Source organism: Gallus gallus, chromosome 1, assembly GCF_016699485.2.
Source record: "Gallus gallus isolate bGalGal1 chromosome 1, bGalGal1.mat.broiler.GRCg7b, whole genome shotgun sequence".
NCBI classification, from domain to species: domain Eukaryota; kingdom Metazoa; phylum Chordata; class Aves; order Galliformes; family Phasianidae; genus Gallus; species Gallus gallus.
Window position 1 is genome coordinate 100991674 of NC_052532.1, and position 19968 is coordinate 101011641.

Sequence of the window (19968 nt, forward strand, 5' to 3'; positions counted from 1 at the left end):
CCTGGCTCAATGTATTGTTCAGTTTGTTTAACAAAGTATCTAAACTCAATATAATAATCAGTTATTAATGTTTGTTAATGTCCTCTATATGCTGTTAAGAAATTTATTTTCTTATCACATTTTCACTATATCATTTTCCTCTGTGCATACACTCATATGCCATTTGTCTGTGAATACCAATTCTGAGATTTCAAACAGTCACATTTTGGTGGCTTAACACAATAATGTCAGTGAACTGGTGTTTGTCATCTGTGGTAGTTGGGAGACTGTGGAACCAAACCTAAAGCGTAGTGCAGTATTCTTTTTTCTTTCCAATGGGAGAACTGAAGACTGCCTGTTCCGCCCTTACTGGCAGCCTCTAAAGTTAAAATTTCTTAAGTCCACGTAACTGAACTGTGTGTGTGATCCGTGGTCAAAATAGCAACACTCATTTATGAGTGGAGTAAACCTGTGTTATTTTTACTAAATTTCTACTAAATTTTTAAATTTTACTATATTTTTACTAAATTTCTACGTGTCACATTAATATGAATAATAGTATTAACAGTAAGAGTTTTTCTTTACTTTGCATACATTTCTGCTTATGCAAATCAAGTTGTGACACGTATGTCAGAATTCAATTAATTAATTGTATATGGTAATCTTTATCTTGCTGGAAGCTGACCATTTAATGTGGTTTAATATACTCAATAGATAGCTGATACGTAATATTAAAGCACTCTGGGTTATATTACATGGTAAAAATTTATCGTTTTAACAGACTATTATACAACAATAGTTTTCTAATTCAGAAATGAGCAATTAAAAAACATTTTGTGAAGATCTAATGGTCTAAATGAAAAACAAACAAACAAACAAAAAAACAACAACAAAACACTGTTTTACCAGCATATTTCAAAGCCCAACTTGGGGTTACAATCTGATTAAAAAATATTTTCTGTCTTAATTTAGAAAATGTGAGAATGAGTGCAGAGTCTCATTGGAAACCAGAATGACTCTACAGCTTTTAAATGGAGGGGAATTTTTTTTTTACACTATGAATATTATTTAGGCCTTGACCACAGTTGTCAGTGCTTCTTTATTTGTTTGTTTGTTTGTTTGTTTGTTTTTTGTAATCTTACATTCAAAGTGATTCAAGTAATACCAGCAATGTAGTAAGACTTTATTTGGATAAAAATATCATTCACCCAAAACCAATATTGTACGTATTGAAAATAAAGATCTCTAAGAGCTCTTTACATTTCATAGATTGTTAATGGAAACTCTCATGCCCTTAGGTCATTGTATTTAGGAAACATGTTATTATTATTATGTTTAAAAAATATATTTACTAATTTTCTATGAAGATATGCTGGTTGATACAAACAGATCAGTCCTTGTTTTAACAAACAAGCTAAAGGTAAATGAAATTGTGTAATAATAAAATATTAAAAACTAGTCATTTATCTTGTAGCAAATGCCCAGATATTAAATAACATGAATGTTTTTGCTCACGAGATATCCTCAACAAATCTATTTTTTGACAGTTTTTATTGTTAACTGCACTGGGTAAGACTGAGAATTGGTACCTGTACAAATAAAGAGAAAGAAAACTCTTACCCCTACTAATGATCCACCAAGAGGCCATTAGCTGCTGTCAGCCTCCTCTGAAGCCAGTTGTGGTGGGCTGACTTAGGCCAGCTCCCAGCTGCTCACTCAGCTACTCTCTTACTCCTTTCTCAGCAGGACGGGGAGAAAATAAGAAGGAAAAGCTCCTGGACTGAGCTAAAGACACGAGATCATTTATCAATTACCATCACAGGCAAAGCATATTCAGTTTGGGTGAAGTTCATTTCATTTATTGTTAGTTTAAGAATAAGGTAGGATAACAAGAAAGACAAAACTAAAAGAGCTTCCATCAACTTTTTTTCTTTCCAGGCTCATCTTCACTATTGCCTTCACTGACTGCTGTCTCTTCCGCACATCCTTCTGAGCCTTACAGAGGAATGAGGGCTGTGGTCTGCCTTTGTGCTTGATGCACCTTCCTCACACTTTTCCAGTATGGGGTGCCTCTTTGGCTACAGTCCTTCACAAACTGCTCCAGCAGGGCTTCTTTCCATTGTAGAGTGACACATGGATTTCTTGTGCTGTCATGCCGTGGTCTCTGCTGTACATCTTGTTTCAAACTGTAGTAGCAGCAGGTTTTTCCATAATAGGTTCCTCCCAATTTGATTGATTTTTACAGCATAACCTTTACTTATATCTCTACATATAAATAAATTCAGAAATATAAATAGAGAAGTTCAAATGATAATAATTAAATAGAATGGCTTGAAAACAAATACTTCTGTCCTTTCAGATCTGTCCAGGTTAGTTCTTTTCTCTCTCTCTGTTTTTTGTTTTTTTTTTTTGTTTGTTTGTTTGTTTGTTTGTTTTTAATACTACTTCAATAATTTCCTGTTGTTTCTTGAGTAGTAAAAAGCCCTAAAGACTTCTCTGGTTCTGTGAGCAGACTTTTTGATCTTTGATGTCTGACATTTGGATCTGTGTCCTGCTGCAAACAATTCCCCCAGCCCTCATCACACAGGTTGTGTATTTCTGGCTTTCTGTGCCTTTCCTTCCCCTAAGGAAGCCTTATTGCTTGTATACCATTGCAGGGCTCCACCTCATCCCAGTTTCCAGACAGACTTTCTATCTGCTGTCTAGTTGTAGTCATTTTCATAAAAGATACATCACATTTACAGAAATCTGGAAAGAATCCCAAGCTGCATACCACTACTGAACAAATCCATAAGAGAATCTCAAAATCTGTTACTTTTTGTTTTAAAGAAAGCAGATGCTGTACTACTCTCAATGGACTGTTCCACACTGTAGATAACCGCATACCTTCACCATACCAGTTATTCCTGTAACTGAAGCAACTAAAGCAACTCAGTCATGGTTTGAGTGTAAAACATACTAAAATTAAATAAACAAATGCAGTAAGTTCAGGTTGAAATTCCTGGAGTAGGTGCAATTTGAGGGCTTATTTTATATGCTTACAGGAGAGCTTAACTAGCAAATAGGCATACAGCCTGCCAATAATTTGTTACTTATCCAAGTAATGTTATCAGTTAAAGAAAAATAGAGGAAGACATTATTGTTACTCCAATTATAGTACCAACAATTAAGTCCAAGTCAAATGCATACTACAGAAATAATAGTTAATATTATGGTTAAAAATAATTATATAAAAGCTTTCTAGTCGTCTTCTTCACGTTGTTACAATCATCCTTCCAGTCCTCTCCTGAGACCTGTGGTTGACAGTGCTAATTTTCCCCAATAAAAAATAAAAAATTGAGAAGGGTTTGCAATTCATCAGTTTCTAAGTTCTCTAGTGAAAAATAGAAATGGCTCAAGCTAACGTATTTAAATGAAACCTAACTCGTACCATGTTTCTTTCCCTACCTCAATTGCATTAAAGTCTATTCTGTATTGCAGGCAGTTTACAGGCATTTTTTTTTCCCCCACTGGTTTTTGGCTATTGTTTGACTATTGTCGCTGATAGAAATGATCAGATTGATTAGATCGGTGATTAGATATTAGTGATTAGATACAGAGTTACAGAGCAACCTCCTCCAATCCCTAATAAGATAAAAAGGTAATAGCTTTTTGACATTTGCCATACAGGGGTGCTCAATGCTAAGCAGAAACAAATTTAGATAGTTACCTAATGGCAAAGGATCTTGTAATCCTGAAACCAGCTGAAATTACCTCCTACCAAGGCAACCCCTTATTAAGTCCTGAGAGTGTTCTGCACTGCTGGATCAGTACAGAGGTTTTGTAAATAACTGTGAAATTATACTCATTGGGTTACAATTCCCACTTGAGCGATAGCTGGGTCCTAGTGCTTGATGTTTCCATGTTCTCACGCTGTTTTCTAACAACTCATAAGGAGAATGCTTTACAGGCACTTCAGCATAGGACAGTGGTATATTTTCATTATACTAATGATTTCTACAGCTGATCTAATATGCACTTAAAATTTGAATGGATATGAGCAGAAACAGGGCCAGGTTGAAGTTTCCTTTTTGAATAAGCATATTCATTGTTACTTAAATCTTTTATATTTAATAGCAATATTTATTTTTTATATGCACAGAGGTCAAATAATCACTGAAGAATAAATTCTAGAAAATCACAGTATTTTAAACTTAAGCAGTGCTTGATACCATATTGATCGTTGTTTGAAACCCTGTGCTTCTGCTTCTCCCTGTGCTATTCCCGTATTCATTCTTTGATGTAAGGACTTGTGACTAATCTGAACTGAAGCTGGACACATTTCTCAGTCATTTTAAAGATTTACAAAGATAACCTATAATCATGTATGTGTCATTCTCATTTATCCAAAGAAGCAATCTACAAGATTTCATTACAAAAGAAAAACATAATTGTGTAGTAGAACCGTTATTTTTAGTGGCAGTCTCTCTCTCTCTCTTTTTTTTTTTTTTTTTTTTTTTTTGTAATTATTATCATTTTTATTGAATAAGACTGTTGTGGCTTAATGGTCTTATTCCTGAGATTTTGCTGGTCAGAATCCATATGAGTCACTTATGCTAATGGCATCATAGCTGAGGTAGATTCAGATCAGTAAAATTCTGAGAAATAAAACCACAAATTACGGTATTATTTATCGGTGAATCGGAATTTCGAATTACAAGGTATATATGTAGTTAGTACAGATGCAATATTTTTTGTTACCCTTCTACACAATTGTTTGTGGATGCGATTGTTATCTTTATTACTAACACTAATGCATGTTTTCCTCTACAAGATTTTATCATGTGATGCTAAATTTTTTGCCATTAATAATCATCAATGGTTTCTTTCTTGTGGTTTGTCTATTTAGCGGAGGTAATCTTGAACGGTTGATCATCTTATTTTCTCTATTATTTTATTTCATACTCTTTTGTGAGTAAAATCCAACCCAGGGAAGAAGGTTGTTTTTTGTTGTTGTTATTTTTTCTTTGTTGTTGTTGTTGTTTCATGTCTTACTGTGTGGTTTTGGTGTATTGGATATATTGTGTCATCTCATAACTTAGTGACTTAAGTTTGAAAGAAATACTGGCATGAATCAGTCAAATAACAGTTCCTAATTTCTAAAAGTTTTATGAAGCTTGCAAGAATACATCTTTTCTGATATTATACATGCTGGTAGAAACCTGCATAGAACCTGCTACAATTTTCAGTCTGAGCTCCTTAAAAGTAGCTGCTATAACTGCAGATGAACAGAAAATCAAAACAACAATTTCTTCAAGATTCTTTTTTTGTGTCTTCCCTGGTGTTACACTATAGATCTGAAAACAATGGGCTCTTCATTAATTTCATCCTTGTGGAAAACTAAATTCCTAACCAATTCAAAAATTTGCAGCATGCTGAAATATGTACTAAATTATCTGCAGTTCTAAAAGAAACACTGAAAAATCACTGAAGTCCAAGACACTGCTGTAACATTATTCTGATTCACTGGACATTAAGGCATATACACATAGCAATACTCTGGAATTTTCTACTGTCTCCAACAGGTGCATGGATAGAATACATTTACCTGAAGAGAATGGGGAAATATTGTGAATATGCCATCCATAATCCAGAAGGGAGCTTCCATCAGCTTCTACACGATGATGGCTGTTGTGACTAACAGCCCTTTCTCATCATCAAAGGTAGATTCTCAGACTAGGAATTTTGGTCACATATTTAATAGACTTCTGGAATTTTATCATTCAGTATCAGCAATTCAACTTGCAAAAGGTCTTGTCTTTCATGCTGCTTCAAGGAACAGTTTCATGCACAATCTGCTTAAATCTCACATATAAAAAAACACCAATCTGAAGCACTTGGTATGAAGATTTCCTCATGTGTGTCTGTCAACACAACCTGAAATCAGAAAGCTTCCTAAAAAAAATGTGATTCTTGAAATTCCGAAGACTATTCTTTTAATCGGGATTTGTTTACCTTTAGTGATGCATACACAGAGCACAACTAAGACAACACAACAAATATGTTATTACTTTGGCAATTTTTACCTTCTGCTCTGGAGAAGGAAGAACTGTGCATAAAATTAAAACAGATTCCTTCTTTTTTCTTCCTTTTTTTTTTTATTCTTTTCCCCTGTATTCAACCGTGTACATCTGCAGCAGCTCACTTGGACGATCTTGAGAAACTCCTGTGGTTTTTACTGAAGTTATGCATTCCCACATTGACTATTCTTGAGTATGTTGCACCATGTTTTATAAAGGAAACAACACTGAAATCTAAGCCACTGTTTCTTCATTTCCTCTGTTGTTAACATGTGCAGTCTGTATCCAAAATAGCACTAAATTACACAGGATGTCAGAAGACATAATTTGGTAACTAGTGACAGACAAAACTGACCTGTAGTGGCATAATTACTGGGAGTAATGGCACTTTGATCACAAGTAAATCAACGTTAGAGAAAAAAAAAAAAAAAAAAAAGGAGTTTCAATATATCCAGATTTTAAATGCAGGATTTTTCTTTTTGTCAGTCTCGCACTTGGACTTCGAGGCATGGAGTACTTTGTCAGCCAAACCATGAAGTCTAAGAGGGAATATAATTGACACAAAGTCAGAGTTGCTTTAATGGTCAAAGTGACATTATCTAAAACCAGCTACAGACAAGTCGCCACTTCCTGCATCTGTTCTCACCTTCCACTTTTGCTTTCAGCCAGCTCCAGATGCATGTTTTGGCAGTCATACAACTTCATCTCATTTGGTGCTGCAGTTCCTCAGTGAAAGCTGGAAAAATAGTTGACAAATCAAACTCAGTGTTAATCTCAGCATTTACCTCTTCTCAATTACAGCTTTCTACAATTCAAAAAGAATGACAATGTCTGAGCACCATTATCAGCTAGTTCTCCCCTACAGAGGATTTATACTTTTTAAACTACACTGCCAATGGGATTGTGCAGATTGAACCCTCCATGGTATCAGCCTAGGTTATTTTGTCCCAGAAGCTGTTCATGCATCTTTGCGGGTATTGTACTCTCACCTCACTATTCTGTCATTCCCTGAAAGCTACATTCCTCTTCAGCATGTGGAACCCTTGAAATACATGGATATCACCATTACCTTGGGAGCTCTAGGACATAGTTTTGGAGCTGTGCCTGTGCACTGTCTGGACAGGTCAGCATTAGCCAGTCCAGAGGTGAGGAATATTCACGTGTGGAACTGGAATCATGTCAGAAGTACAGGCAGACCTTAACAGAAAAAGTCCAGTAATAGAATAACATGTACAGCATGACAAATTCTTGTCATAAAATAAAAATTATTTACTTTTATGGAATCTGTAGACTTAAGTGATGAGATCACACTCATTTTTTAATTACTGTTTTGTAAGTAAGAATATTACAATTGTAGGAAGATTTTTTTTTTTTTTTTTTGGTAGTTAAATGTTGCTGTTATTTATAGTTTTACTGTATAGAACAATCGTGTTCAATCTTGTTTTCTTTGACAATGACAGAGAACTGGACTGCTATCAGAATTCGAAATACCAAAGATTTTTTTTTTTCTAAGAAACATGAAATTTTAAATTCAGAGTTTTACATGGGTAGAATTATAGAATCGTATGATCACTAAGGTTGGAAAAGACCGCTAAGGTCATCTAGTCCAAAGAGCCACCTACCAACAGTATTTCCCTGCTAAGCCCCATCTCTTAGTATAGCTTCTGAACATTTCTTGAACACCTCCATGAACAGCAACTCCACCACCTGCCTGCGCAGACTGTTCCAGCACCTGACCACTCTTTTTAAGAAATTTTTCGTAATATCCAACCTGAATCTCCCCTGGTTCAACTTGAGGCCATTCCCTCTAGTCCTGTCACTAGTTACTCAGGAGAAGAGGCTGACCCCCACCTTTCCACAGCTTCTTTTCAGGTGGTTGTAGAGAGCAGTAAATTCACAGAGCTAGCTATGTGTCAGTAAAACTTTGTCAAAGCCTTTACTGAAGATAAAACTTTTTAATGACTTTTACAAAATTATTTGATAAACAGTCATGTTGAAAAAAAATTTGATTTTTATTGGGATTTCCAAAACACTGTAAAAAAAGTAACTTCTAAACACTTTGTTTTTCTGTAGCATTTGTGAGACGTGCAGTGGTCTGTTTATTGAAATAATTCTTCTCGTGCCTTTGAGTGTAAGTGCCCACTAATGTACATGTTCATGGATATAGAACTATGTTGGTCATGTATGTTTTTTCAGACTTCACTGTTTATTCATAGTCTGCAGTTGTACAGAGTAATTCAGTGAGTCAGCAGAAGTCATGAGGATTGAACCACATGGACTGTTCTGGCTGTCCAGATTTTTGTTTTGTCTATTTTGTATATTCTTTAATACTACTAAGAAATAAAACTATGTTCAGTTTAGCAGAATACTTCATAATGCATTTTTTAAATCTCTTCCACTATGGTATTTGAAATGGAAAAAATAGAATACCACCATGTAGGTGTCCGTTACTATTTCAGGCAGACTTGAGAGTTATTAACATTATTAATTTACAGAGATTGTGTCTGTGTTTTGAGTTCTCGTCTATGGCAACACCTATACTATTTCTCCAGTGGGGATTCACTGGAGGAGTATTCACTGCAGGAGTGAATTAAATCTACGAAGGGATATCAAGTTCTGATTGGCACAGTATCCAAGGTTAGGGCTGTCCCTATTTCCCATTTTGTATTTGCAGTGGCAAGTTAGATAAAAAGACTGATGTTATGGATGAAAGCAGATTACTTCTTTCTCGGTATATTCTAATTTTGATAATACCATTTACCAGATCAGGAAAAAATAACTAGCATAGTTTCAGTTTTTACTTCAGGGTAAAGCTGTGTGTTATATTTTTATCTCATCGTCTTCACTGGTCTTCAAAGAAGTCCAAAGCAGTCAGCTTCTGTCACTTCGCTCCATTCTTTCCAAGCTGTGCTTCAGTGTGTTTATGTTGTTACTGTACCTGTTTGTAGTCTCCCAGTATGTACTACATTTATTTACCCAGATGCCTATTAGCCAACTTACTTTGTAGAGTGATGAAATACAGACACAGTGGTATTTTTGAAGTCTGTGTGGAAAATGATCGTATTTTCTAGCAGTTTTAATCAGCATGCATTTATCTCCAGGATATTCTGGGAATCATTTCTAGACAACTATTTCTATGAATGTATTTATTTATTTATTTATTTATTTGGGAATTTTCTTGGAATGTATTTGCACTCACATTTCATATATTTTTTTCAGGAATGTTTGCTCAACAATATCTTTTAGTGAAGTACACAAAAATGAATGGAATTGTAAGCAATTAGTCTTGATTCTTTGAAGTGCTGTGTTGAGGCACCTGCAGGAGAGGACCAGGAACAGCTTAACTGCTTATGAAGTAGTCAGAATATACAGATTCTGTGGATTGCAGCAAAAAAATATCTTACTATATGCTCTACATTATTTTATTAACAATTTCAAGGAGGTCATTCTCAGACAGTTCTGAAAAACTAGAGGTTAATTGTTACATATTGATATTTTATGAGTCATTTTCGCCCAATTATTTTATTGCCTGTATTTGTTACGCATTTTATTCATTTTTGTGGACTTTGGATGAAAATATCTCATTGTTTTTTAAATCAGTTGAATCAGCTCATAAATCTGTCTCAAAATGTTTCTTAGTAAATATTTGGTGATCGTGAGAGTAGATGTTGTGGTTGTCAAAAATCTATTGATTATGTTTTGGTTTTCTTTTTCCTTAGAGAGATAAAAAGTCATTTTTCCTAAGACTTATTATTTTTCAGTCATCCATATTTGAATAAAATATGCTTTCTCATATGTACATACAACTTCAGAAAGTTACTCTGGGTACAGATTAAATGTCTACGTAACAAAATATTTTGAGTATTTTCCAGCAGTAGAAAATAGTTAGATAAAACAAGAAGGAGAATCTTTTGTGATATCTACTTAGAGATCTTTGTGATTCTCTCTCTTTTTTTTTTTTTTTTTTTTTTTTTTAGGTATCAATTGACACTCATGTCTCTGCTTTGGAAAGTATGGAGTCAATTATTGTGAATGTATCTCATAGTGATTTATATCTATATCTATAGAATAGGGCAGCATGGTTTAGCGGTTGGCGACCCTGTGCATAGCAGGCAGGTTGAAACTAGATGATCACTGTGGTCCTTTTAAACCCAGGCCATTCTATGAGTCTATGATTATACAGTGAATTTCAGTATTTGGTATTAGTGTTGAACTGAAAAAAACTGTTCTAAAAGTAGCACTGTTTCTATAAATCATAGTGACAGGTTGTTTCAGTGTACATCTTTTCACAATTTAAACTTTGACTTCTTTGAGAAATACTTCTAGCCAAGGTAAAATCAGAAATGGATTGGCCAAAGTACATGTAATATATAATAAGCAAATAATCATTAGATAAATAATACTTATATTGTGCTTGTAAAATATAGGTATATCAGAGATTAGAAAATTGTTGTGGCTTTTTTTTTTTTTTTTAAGAAATTTCATTTTAATTATCCCAGGAAATCCTCTTCCTGCAAATTGTTTCTTTCAGCACTGCAGTACTGTAGCATGTTTAGTAGTAACTTCATTATTTATTTCTTCCTTGTTTTAAATGTATAATGAAAACAAAATGTTCAACATTAGAAATTTTGTAAGACATAGCTGGCCTTATTAATGGTTACCAATCCAAAGTTAGATTTTCTCCTGCATTAGGTTTTCATAACCATGTGTCTGTAATGTGAGATTTTTACAGGAAACAAAATTCAGTGTTCGTGGAGTCTGATGCTTTTTTCCTTCTTAGAAATCTGATATAAAGAATATTGTATATGACTGCTTTATTTTGAATATTTGTATTCTTAATTGTATGCATATTTTCCTGCATTCACTGACAAAAAAGATTTTTGTAAGGTCACAAATATGTGTAGTTATAGAATTGGATGTTAAAGCTTTTTTCTCTCCCTTTTCCACTTTTCTCAGAAATGAAGGTAGGTATACATCACTACTTTGTATCAGCCTTTTCTTTTTTTTTCTTAAGTGAAATATAGATGAGACAAAGAAGTAAAGTTTCCCAATACTACAGAACAAGTAATTCGTAGAGCCAGATTAAAAATAACTTTATTTTTTTCCCTCAGGTATACTACTCTGTGGAAGTTGAAGTATAAATCAGTGGATTTTTTTTTTTTTTTTTTTAACCGTTTTCCCTCCTCTTTTATAGTCTTGAAAGTCAAATAGGTTTGGATTTAGAGGATGCGGATATTATCTTTTATCAAGTCGATTAATATAAAAATTATTTTCTGGAAAATTGGGAGCTAGTATTCATTTTTATCTCCTCCCTTCTTCCTTGCAATGACATAAAAATGAAATCCAGAAATTTGAGTTACATTTATAGATCATGGTTTTTAGCCATTTTAAGCTTCCAACAAGAAAATACAAATAATGCAAATGAGAAGTCTGTGACTGGATTTATATTTTGATCATTGTTTCATGGGGACTTAGGCATTTTAAGAACAGAAGTGATAATGCCAACTGTTACATGAGGCACTATGATTTTACATGAAGTATTTTCATTAACCACATCATTGTAGCAAAATGAATGAGGTCATAAACAGGCTTTCAGTATGTCATTCACCAGGCCAATTGATAGTTTTTGTGATTTACCTTGACTGTGTTCCTTTAAGCATGTACTTATTTCCATGATTATAGTGCCTAGAAATAGAACAGCATCTTTCCTCTATATTTTTAATTCATTTGATAAATTTAGAAATTACCTATCTGTCAAGAATAGTTTCACCACAGGTGAAGAAATGCTTTCAGTCATACTATATCAGTGGTGTTTAATATATAAAGCATATATAAATATACATATCTGTATAAAACCTTTCTTTTTCCTAAATCAATGTAAACAGAGCCCAGATGGCCGTATAGAAGTCAAAGGGCAGCATGGAAAATCGTCACTGCATATTAAAGATGTGAAGTTGTCAGATTCAGGGAGATATGACTGTGAAGCTGCAAGTAGAATTGGTGGGCACCAAAAGAGCATGTACCTTGATATTGAATGTAAGTTCCCATATTTTGTTTTCTCTTTAAAAGTTGTTTTAAAAAAACAAAAGTACATTCTTAATGGAAGGTCAGTTTTTCCTTGATGTTTAAGCTTGCATAATTTAAGTATGTACTTCTGTAGTTAGTGATAATGAATTCTGTGGAGGAATCTTTGCTTTTTTGAAGTTTACATGACTCTTGTCAGGGATTTAAATGCAACAGGATTTCATCTCATATCATATTCTCATGGTCCTAACTACTTAATTAATGCTAAATTTCAAGTCTTTGGGCTAGTGGACACTGCTGTGGGTGCAAAGTATTCAGTAAGGACTGATTTGAGCAACAGCTGAGACTGGAGCTTAAGCTTCTAAGATTAAACACTCTTTGGTTTTGTTTTGTTTTTCTTTGTAGCTCTCTTCATCCCCTAAAAGTATCCCTTTGTTACATCTCCTCATGGAGTTCAAGATTTGTGACAATTTTACTTACACTGTCTTGTGGACAGACCTTTTCATTCAAAACTTTGAATTTTGTCCAGGAAGCAAGTAAGATATGCTTTTGCTTAGAGAAGAGTCTGATGTTTTCAAAGCCCTCAGAGGGTTTTTATTTTCAAATACAGGAAAATATAGTGGAAAATCAAACTTCTGAAGCAAAGTTCTTCAAAAACTGAAAACCAAAATGTCCTTGTTTCATATTTCATCATTATTATAATTTTCTAGAGATTTTCTAGGTATATTTGTTTCTCATTGTGGTGCACATTGAGTGAACACATTTCAGCTCATAAGTGGACAGAAAAATTGACCAATGGAAAGGTTTCATGAAAAGTGTTTGAATGGTTACATGAATGAGGGAGAATAAAACATTGAACAGTGTTTCCAAAAGGCTTTCCAAAGCTTTGAACAATTAGATAACATAGTGAACAATTAGGTAACATAGTGAGATTTACTTAAAGAATATTTGTAGTGAAAAATAAAGCAAAACCCACTGAATTGAAGGAGTCTCTTTCCACTGAAATATGATAAACATTAGAATAAGGTCTATGATACAGAGATCAGTAATGATTGCGGAGTATCACATGATTGATTTCTGTAAGGATTCTGAAAGTTATTTCAGTATACTGTTGCATGTTTCATCATTTTTTAATGTTTACATAGGAAAGAAATCTGAAAGGTAAACAAGAATTTTTCTTCATTGGAATTGGATTTTAAGAATGCAGAGATTTGCCAGCTCAGATGTCATAGAAGAAGTAACTACAATTGCTTTAACATAATCACTTAAAAAAAAAAAAAAAAAAAAAAAAAAAGAAGGAATTTGAAATTTGCAAAACATTATTATTCCTTTAGAAGCTTATGATTTTAAAATACTGACTCAGAACTTCCTACTGCACTGACAATTATTTATATTTTATATATTCAAGGGAAAAATACTTTATTAGATAAAAATGAAAGTTCATTGAAGCTCCTTTAAAATTTCTGTACAGTTCTAGATCATACCCTACACGTAAAATGACAAACTATTTTGTTTGATTAAGTCTATGTAGCCATTATGACTTAAAATTCAATACTGTTGCAGGGCTTTTTTTGTTTGTTTTTTTTATTTTATTTTATTTTTGGTATTCACAAGGGAGTTGTAGGATGTGTTATATTTTATCAAACATTGGCAACAGAAAATGAAGAATTCATTAGAAACACAGAATTCATATTAAAGGCCACAACAAAATTTCTGTGTTTTTACACTTAATGTCATTTTAACATCTTTCAGGATGAAATTTTTGAAGATAATGCTATTAATTTAAATATTCCATTATGTTCCAATTGAATTAACGTGACTAGTATGGCACACTTAATTTGCAATATGTACAGAAACAATCTATGTGTGAAAATGGATTAGCATACTGTTTTGATTCTGAGTGTATGCCTTGGTAGAAACACTTTTTGACACAACTTAAAACTTTACAGTTTAGAAATCTGATAAAAATTGTTTTTAAAATAACATAGATGTATTATTCTATCATCAGAGAGATCGCACGTTGTGGTGATTATTTTTAGTGTATAATACAAGATTTTTATTTAATCCAGTGTAAAATTTATAAAACTGGAACCTCCAGTTTTGAAAACTTGAACTGATATTGAAGTTTAAGCCAAATAATGTTTTGGGAGATTTTTTCTATCACAGGTGTTCTTTGAATACCAGAAGTACAAACATTTTCATATCCAATAAGTGTTGAGTAATTTTATAATGCTGTGCTAGTGTATTTGAGGTAATACAGTGCAAGTCTGTCTCCACTGACCTTCTGACTAACCCCTTAGAGCAGTTTTAAATTTGTGTTGAAAATAACTTTGCATCAGTGTATGAACTGCAACTGTAGGCTGCTTGTCTTGCCCAGGCAAAAAAAAAAAAAAAAAAAAAAAAAAAAAAAAAAAAAAAAAAAAAAAAAAAAAAACTTGTCTAATGGCAGAGACTTCTGCCCTTTAAAATAGCATCCTCAGAGGACAGCGTCTTCATTCTGGCCTCATCCACCATCAGTCTCATTTCTGTCATAACCTTCTGTGATGAAACAGTCTTATCAAGCGATCTGTCAGACAATGATTCTTATCACTTTTTCCCCATAGTGTTTTGTTGCCAAAAATAGTAGAGTGCTTTTCTAGAAGTGCTTTTTTTTTTCCCTTTTGTGCGTGTTTTTTGTTCTGTTTTGTAGTAAGTGCCATAGTTACCCTTCATTCTGGTTATTTCCTTTTATAATTGACAAATTTTAACTTTCAGCTAAAGTTACATGTTTAAGAACTAAACTGATTGGTCTTCACAGCAAAAATGAGAAAAGGGAAATTTTTTGAGATTTTATGAAGTTGGCACTGAATAAATGATTTGACCTTCTTTCTATTGTTGATCTTTTTTCGGTATATTGTTTGTTTGTAACTATGAATGTTGCTATCAGGGTTGCTTTTTTTTTTTTTTTTTTTTTAATATTCATTTACCAAATTACAGATATGAAAAATCATGTAATTTCTATTTATATTTTGTTTTTTTTTTCTCTTCAGACTGAATTTTGAGATGATTTTTTTTTCAGGTTTACTCTTTGCTTAATCACTAGGAGGCCATTCTATCAGAATTTTTATTATTTTAATAGCATTCTTGTATAAATCTCAGTATTTTTAGATTAAAACAGAAATAAATAACCAAGGTCTATTTGTACATATTGTTCCATAGCTCCTAGACATGACTAACTGATGCATCTAATGCCACTCTATGTCAGTAGTCTTTATATGTTTTTAAGGCATTTGGCAGTTTTTGTTGTCAGGAGGGAAGGCATGTTCTTGGCACATTCTCAAACGACAGTGCAGTTAAACAGTCCTAATGGAGACACAAAGTGCCCTGGTGTCACTGTCTCATCCTTTACTTACTGTCCTCTATCAGAGACATAAACTGACAGTGGGATTGCACAGAGTTTCTGTACTTTATCCTTGTTCTCTGTTGAGGTTGTTTTTGATGATAAGAGCACTTCTTCAGGACAGGAGGAGATTATCAGGTTTGATACCATCTGGGTGCAGTTAACCCTGCCTTTTATCTGAGGTAAATGCTAGACAGGCATAAATTGTAGGGAGCCCAGAGGCACTTCAGTGATTTCTCCCTACAAAGTCGTCTTTGTGTTCAGTTCTGTTTGGTTTTCATTATATTTAATATGCTAAAAAAAAAAAAAAAAAAAGGGACATGAAAAATAAAATATCATTATTAATATTGTTCATTAATGGATATGATCAACTGCAAATTTTGATTATACATATAAAGTTGAGTATTGGGTGTTATTAACATTAATTGTAATTACTACTGCCAATAATAATAATAATTGAATCAACTAATAGAAAAATTGTCATCTATAATGTAAACCTGGTATTGGATATTAAGGTGTGCCTCTAATGATTAGCTGTTCGCCTTTTTTAATAAAACCATGATAGAAATGGATTTTTAAAAAATTAGATATATAGCAGGAAGTACTCTGAAGGTGAGGTTTTCCAAAGGACCCAAGGAGATAAAATTTATAAATCCCAGTGAATTACAACGTGATTTGGACATATAAATCAGGTGCCTTTCCAAGTCATAGTTTCCAGTACAAATGTTTACATTTCTGTATGGTACTGTTGTGGTTTTAGCTGAGATATGTTTGTTCTGAAAATGTATGCTAGGAATATAAGGGAATCTTAAAAATCACAATGATCTGATTAGGAGAAGAAAAGTTCTGATGAGAGAACGCATTATTTCTTGGGTGTATTTCTACAAATTATTCACTGCAGTGATTAGCATTAGAGAATGAAAATGCGTAATTTTGACATATTAGATATGATAGGTAATCTATCTTCAGAGTACTATTCTCAGTAAGCATGCACTGATAGCATTACTAATTTGGAAAGGATTGAAACAGTCCAGTCATGATTAACAAACTGTGGCTCCTAAAAGCAGTTCTCTGCTTGCTTTTAAAGTTTTCTCTTTGTTGTGTTTCAACTGTCATTAACACAGTCAGAAATATTCAAACCACTTAATTGCTTACACCTAGGAGCAGGCATGTGCACCCTACAATAATACACATGTCTATCTGATCACTCTGTATCACCAAAGGGAATTGCAAGTTCCTTTGGAGAATACATCCCTTACCAGCAAAAATGTTTTAAGTCGTGTTCTTTAAAAAAATTGATCTTTTCTACCTACTGCCTGGGAAGCATCCTAACACAGCTTTTCATAGCAACTACAGGTTTTCACATCACTCAATTCCATTTGAAATTCTCCATTCTGTGGTTATTAGATATATTGTAAGGTCCAATCTTATAGTAGGCTACTGTTGTGGGTAATAGACTATCAATCACAGACATATTACATTTGTTAATACAGTACATTTTTATATGAGAGCAGCCACAGGAGTGGTTAACAAATATGATTTCTTAGAAAACAATTTCTAGAAAACATTTAAGTAATTTATAATTCCACCCATAAATGAGGAGATTTGCTTACTACTGTTCTTTTTGACCAAACATGAATTTTGTAGTTTTGTTCCTTACTACGTACCAACATTTTTCAATTATACAAAAAAAAAAAAAAAGTATAACAGTGCAGAATACTATTTATCAATAAATAAATTTTTGCAGTACTTATTATTTTACCCTAGTACTTATCAAAAAGTGTATTTTTTTTCTTCCACCTCAACTCAAAATCAAACTCTTTACTGTTAAATCAGTCGACTTTTGCTTTCTGAATAGGTTAACCTTTTAGGTCTTCATTACATTTGTCAGCTATTTTGCACTGCAGTTATTTCAGATGCTTTGGATTCTCGCTATTTCATTTATACCTTTGCAAAAACACAACATTACTTAAAAGCAGACTGAATACATTGAGCCACAAATTCTACGTAACTTCAAAGAAGTTGAATTAGTGAAAATATTTTTACTAGTAGTAGTAAATCATCATTTAGTACATCACAAAGGTTGTAGTCTGTTTGATTCCAAATAGAATTCCAGCTACCTACTGATCCTGTAAATTCTGCAAATACGATCAGTGTAGGAGCAGCCCATTACACCTCATGCAGTCATCAAATGTTTGAGGTTGGACAAGATTGCCTCTTATCCTGTCACAGGGCACCACTGGAAAGAGCCTTATTCCATCTACTTAGACCCTCCCTTTGGATATTTGTGTGTATTGATGAGATCTTCATAGAGCCTTTTTCAGGCTCAGCAGTCTCAGCTCTTGGTGACTCTGTTACCACGTATGAATGATTATGATCTATTTAGCCCCATCTTGTTATCACTGCCTGAGAAAAATACTGATAAACAGCATTTTTAAAATACATAAATACATAAGTAGCAACAGCATTTGACCTAAGAAAAAAATAAATATCATCAAAAGCAACAAAGAAAAACAAAATGCTGAAATATTGTGGAAGAGTTTGCATCTTTTCTTTTAAGATATTTGTGGTTTTAGTTACATTTCTTCTTGTCAAATTTATAGCTTAAATGAGAAAACAAAGGTGGACGAAATCAATTGTTGTTAGCATCATGAAATATATACAGTTTATTATAACATGAGTTTATGGTTCAGGAGTGCCACTGGTTAAGATTTAACTTTTCCTTGTCTACCTTTTTTTCATACGCAGGAATAATTTGGTATGCTGTTTCAGTAATTTAAAGGGAATAAAATAATTAAATGAGCAAAAATGAGGATTGCTGTATAAAGTCACTTGGCAAAAAACATTTTACCAAGACTGCCTATACTGGATCATGGATGAATGCAGCTTTCTTTTCTCTTTCTCATTCTGCTACAATTAATGTAAAATTGAAATTTAATCATCTATATAATAAATCAACCTATTACTTAAACTAGTAATTTACATTTTAAAAGATTTTTGGCCTGTGTGTGCTTACGACTTGTTAAAATACTATGTTCATATCAAGAATATCTCTAAATGTTTTTCCCAGTGCAGCTCTGTATTACATGGTCTTGCTGACCTTACAATGAGCTTGATGTCACTTTAAGTAGATTTTTAATACCTTGTTGGCTACAATAAAGTATTTTGAATTTTATTCTGTTTCTTTTCAGATTTAGTAATTTCGTTAATAGATATGTTTGCATAAATATCTTTACTTGCCATCATTATTTTTTCACGGATTCAACTATGTAAGTAATGATTTAAAAAAAGAAAGAAAAAAATACTTTTTTTTTTTATATATAGATTTCCTTCAACGTCATTTTGCTTCATGAGTTTTTCTTGTAGGGCTAAAAATGTTAACTAAGTGATAGTAAGCACTGGAATTTTAAACTGTGGTTTTCATAATTTGAAAATTTAATAGAATTTTGCAAGTAATTTTTTCCTAGATAAAGTCTTTCTTTTTTTGTGCTCAGAGGGTATTGAAGTGATTGAAACATCTACAAATGTACCATCTACCTGGTATGGAGCTCACGCACCACAGAACTTGCCCCTGACCTGCTTTTTCTGCACATACTGGGAGCATAGGGCTAAAATAGGGAGGGAAACACCAGGTGAGTTTGAGCAACCTCTACTGAAGGTCTTTGGTTTATAGGTATAGGCTTAGGGAAATCAACCTGTTGGAAGCTGAGTTGGATTTACAAGGGAATATAGGATGGGAAAGGAGGGCAAGGGAGATGGGAAGAAAGGGAATAGAGGAAAGAGATCAGCAGGAGTCGTGTTGTGGAGCTGAGGATGATAGGGAAGTACAGAAGGTAAAGACATGAAGCTGAATTTTGTTCTTAAAATATGAAAAGTGAGATAGGAGTAGACAAAAGGTCAAAATCCTGGTTTGAGGAAGGCCTTCCAGTTTTTTACTTCCAGCTGTGTGAGAACTGTGTAATCTAATACATAATGTCAGAAGTCTAAATTTCTCCAGTAATTCTGTCCTGGAATACATGTAGTGATTGAAATTTTGATACAAACTGATGCTATCCAAAAATGATGTTCCAGTAATTGGCAGTACGTGAGCATTGCTGCTTGTGTGAGATCTGCAGAGGGGGAGAGATTCTGCTGTAATTGACATAGCTAGTGTTCCTGGATATGTACTAACAGAAAATGGCCAATAGATATGTGGTCTGTTTCCTTTAAACATCATATTAGCTTATATCACTGAGCTACAATTTCATTGTCTTTTTTTCTCCATCTGATGGACATTCCCTTCACATATGTACAACTCACAAGATCACAGATTTTCAGAAACCATACGTTGGATATCAGGAAACTGTGAATTCAGATTACGCATAGTGAAACTAAACCAGCTGAAGATATCAAAGTACCACCCTGAAAACTGTACCCAGCAGTAGCATAAATATTTTAGGCAGTTTTAAGTGATTTTAAACAGGTTTATCCATTCACAACATATATTTATATGAAACTGGTTTCTTTTTTTTTTCTTTTAAGTGATGA

The 19968-nt window shown here is 33.3% G+C and overlaps 1 protein-coding gene across 2 annotated transcripts in view; it reads left to right on the forward strand.

Annotated features, from left to right (window-relative positions):
• NCAM2 (neural cell adhesion molecule 2) overlaps positions 1–19968 on the forward strand; it is a 262883-nt gene that overhangs the window by 163264 nt on the left and 79651 nt on the right. For both annotated transcript variants that reach the window (XM_425540.8, XM_025144886.3), the window contains exon 9: positions 11924–12074. In XM_425540.8, coding sequence (XP_425540.7) covers positions 11924–12074 — 151 coding nt within the window. The remainder of the gene's footprint in view (positions 1–11923; positions 12075–19968) is intronic.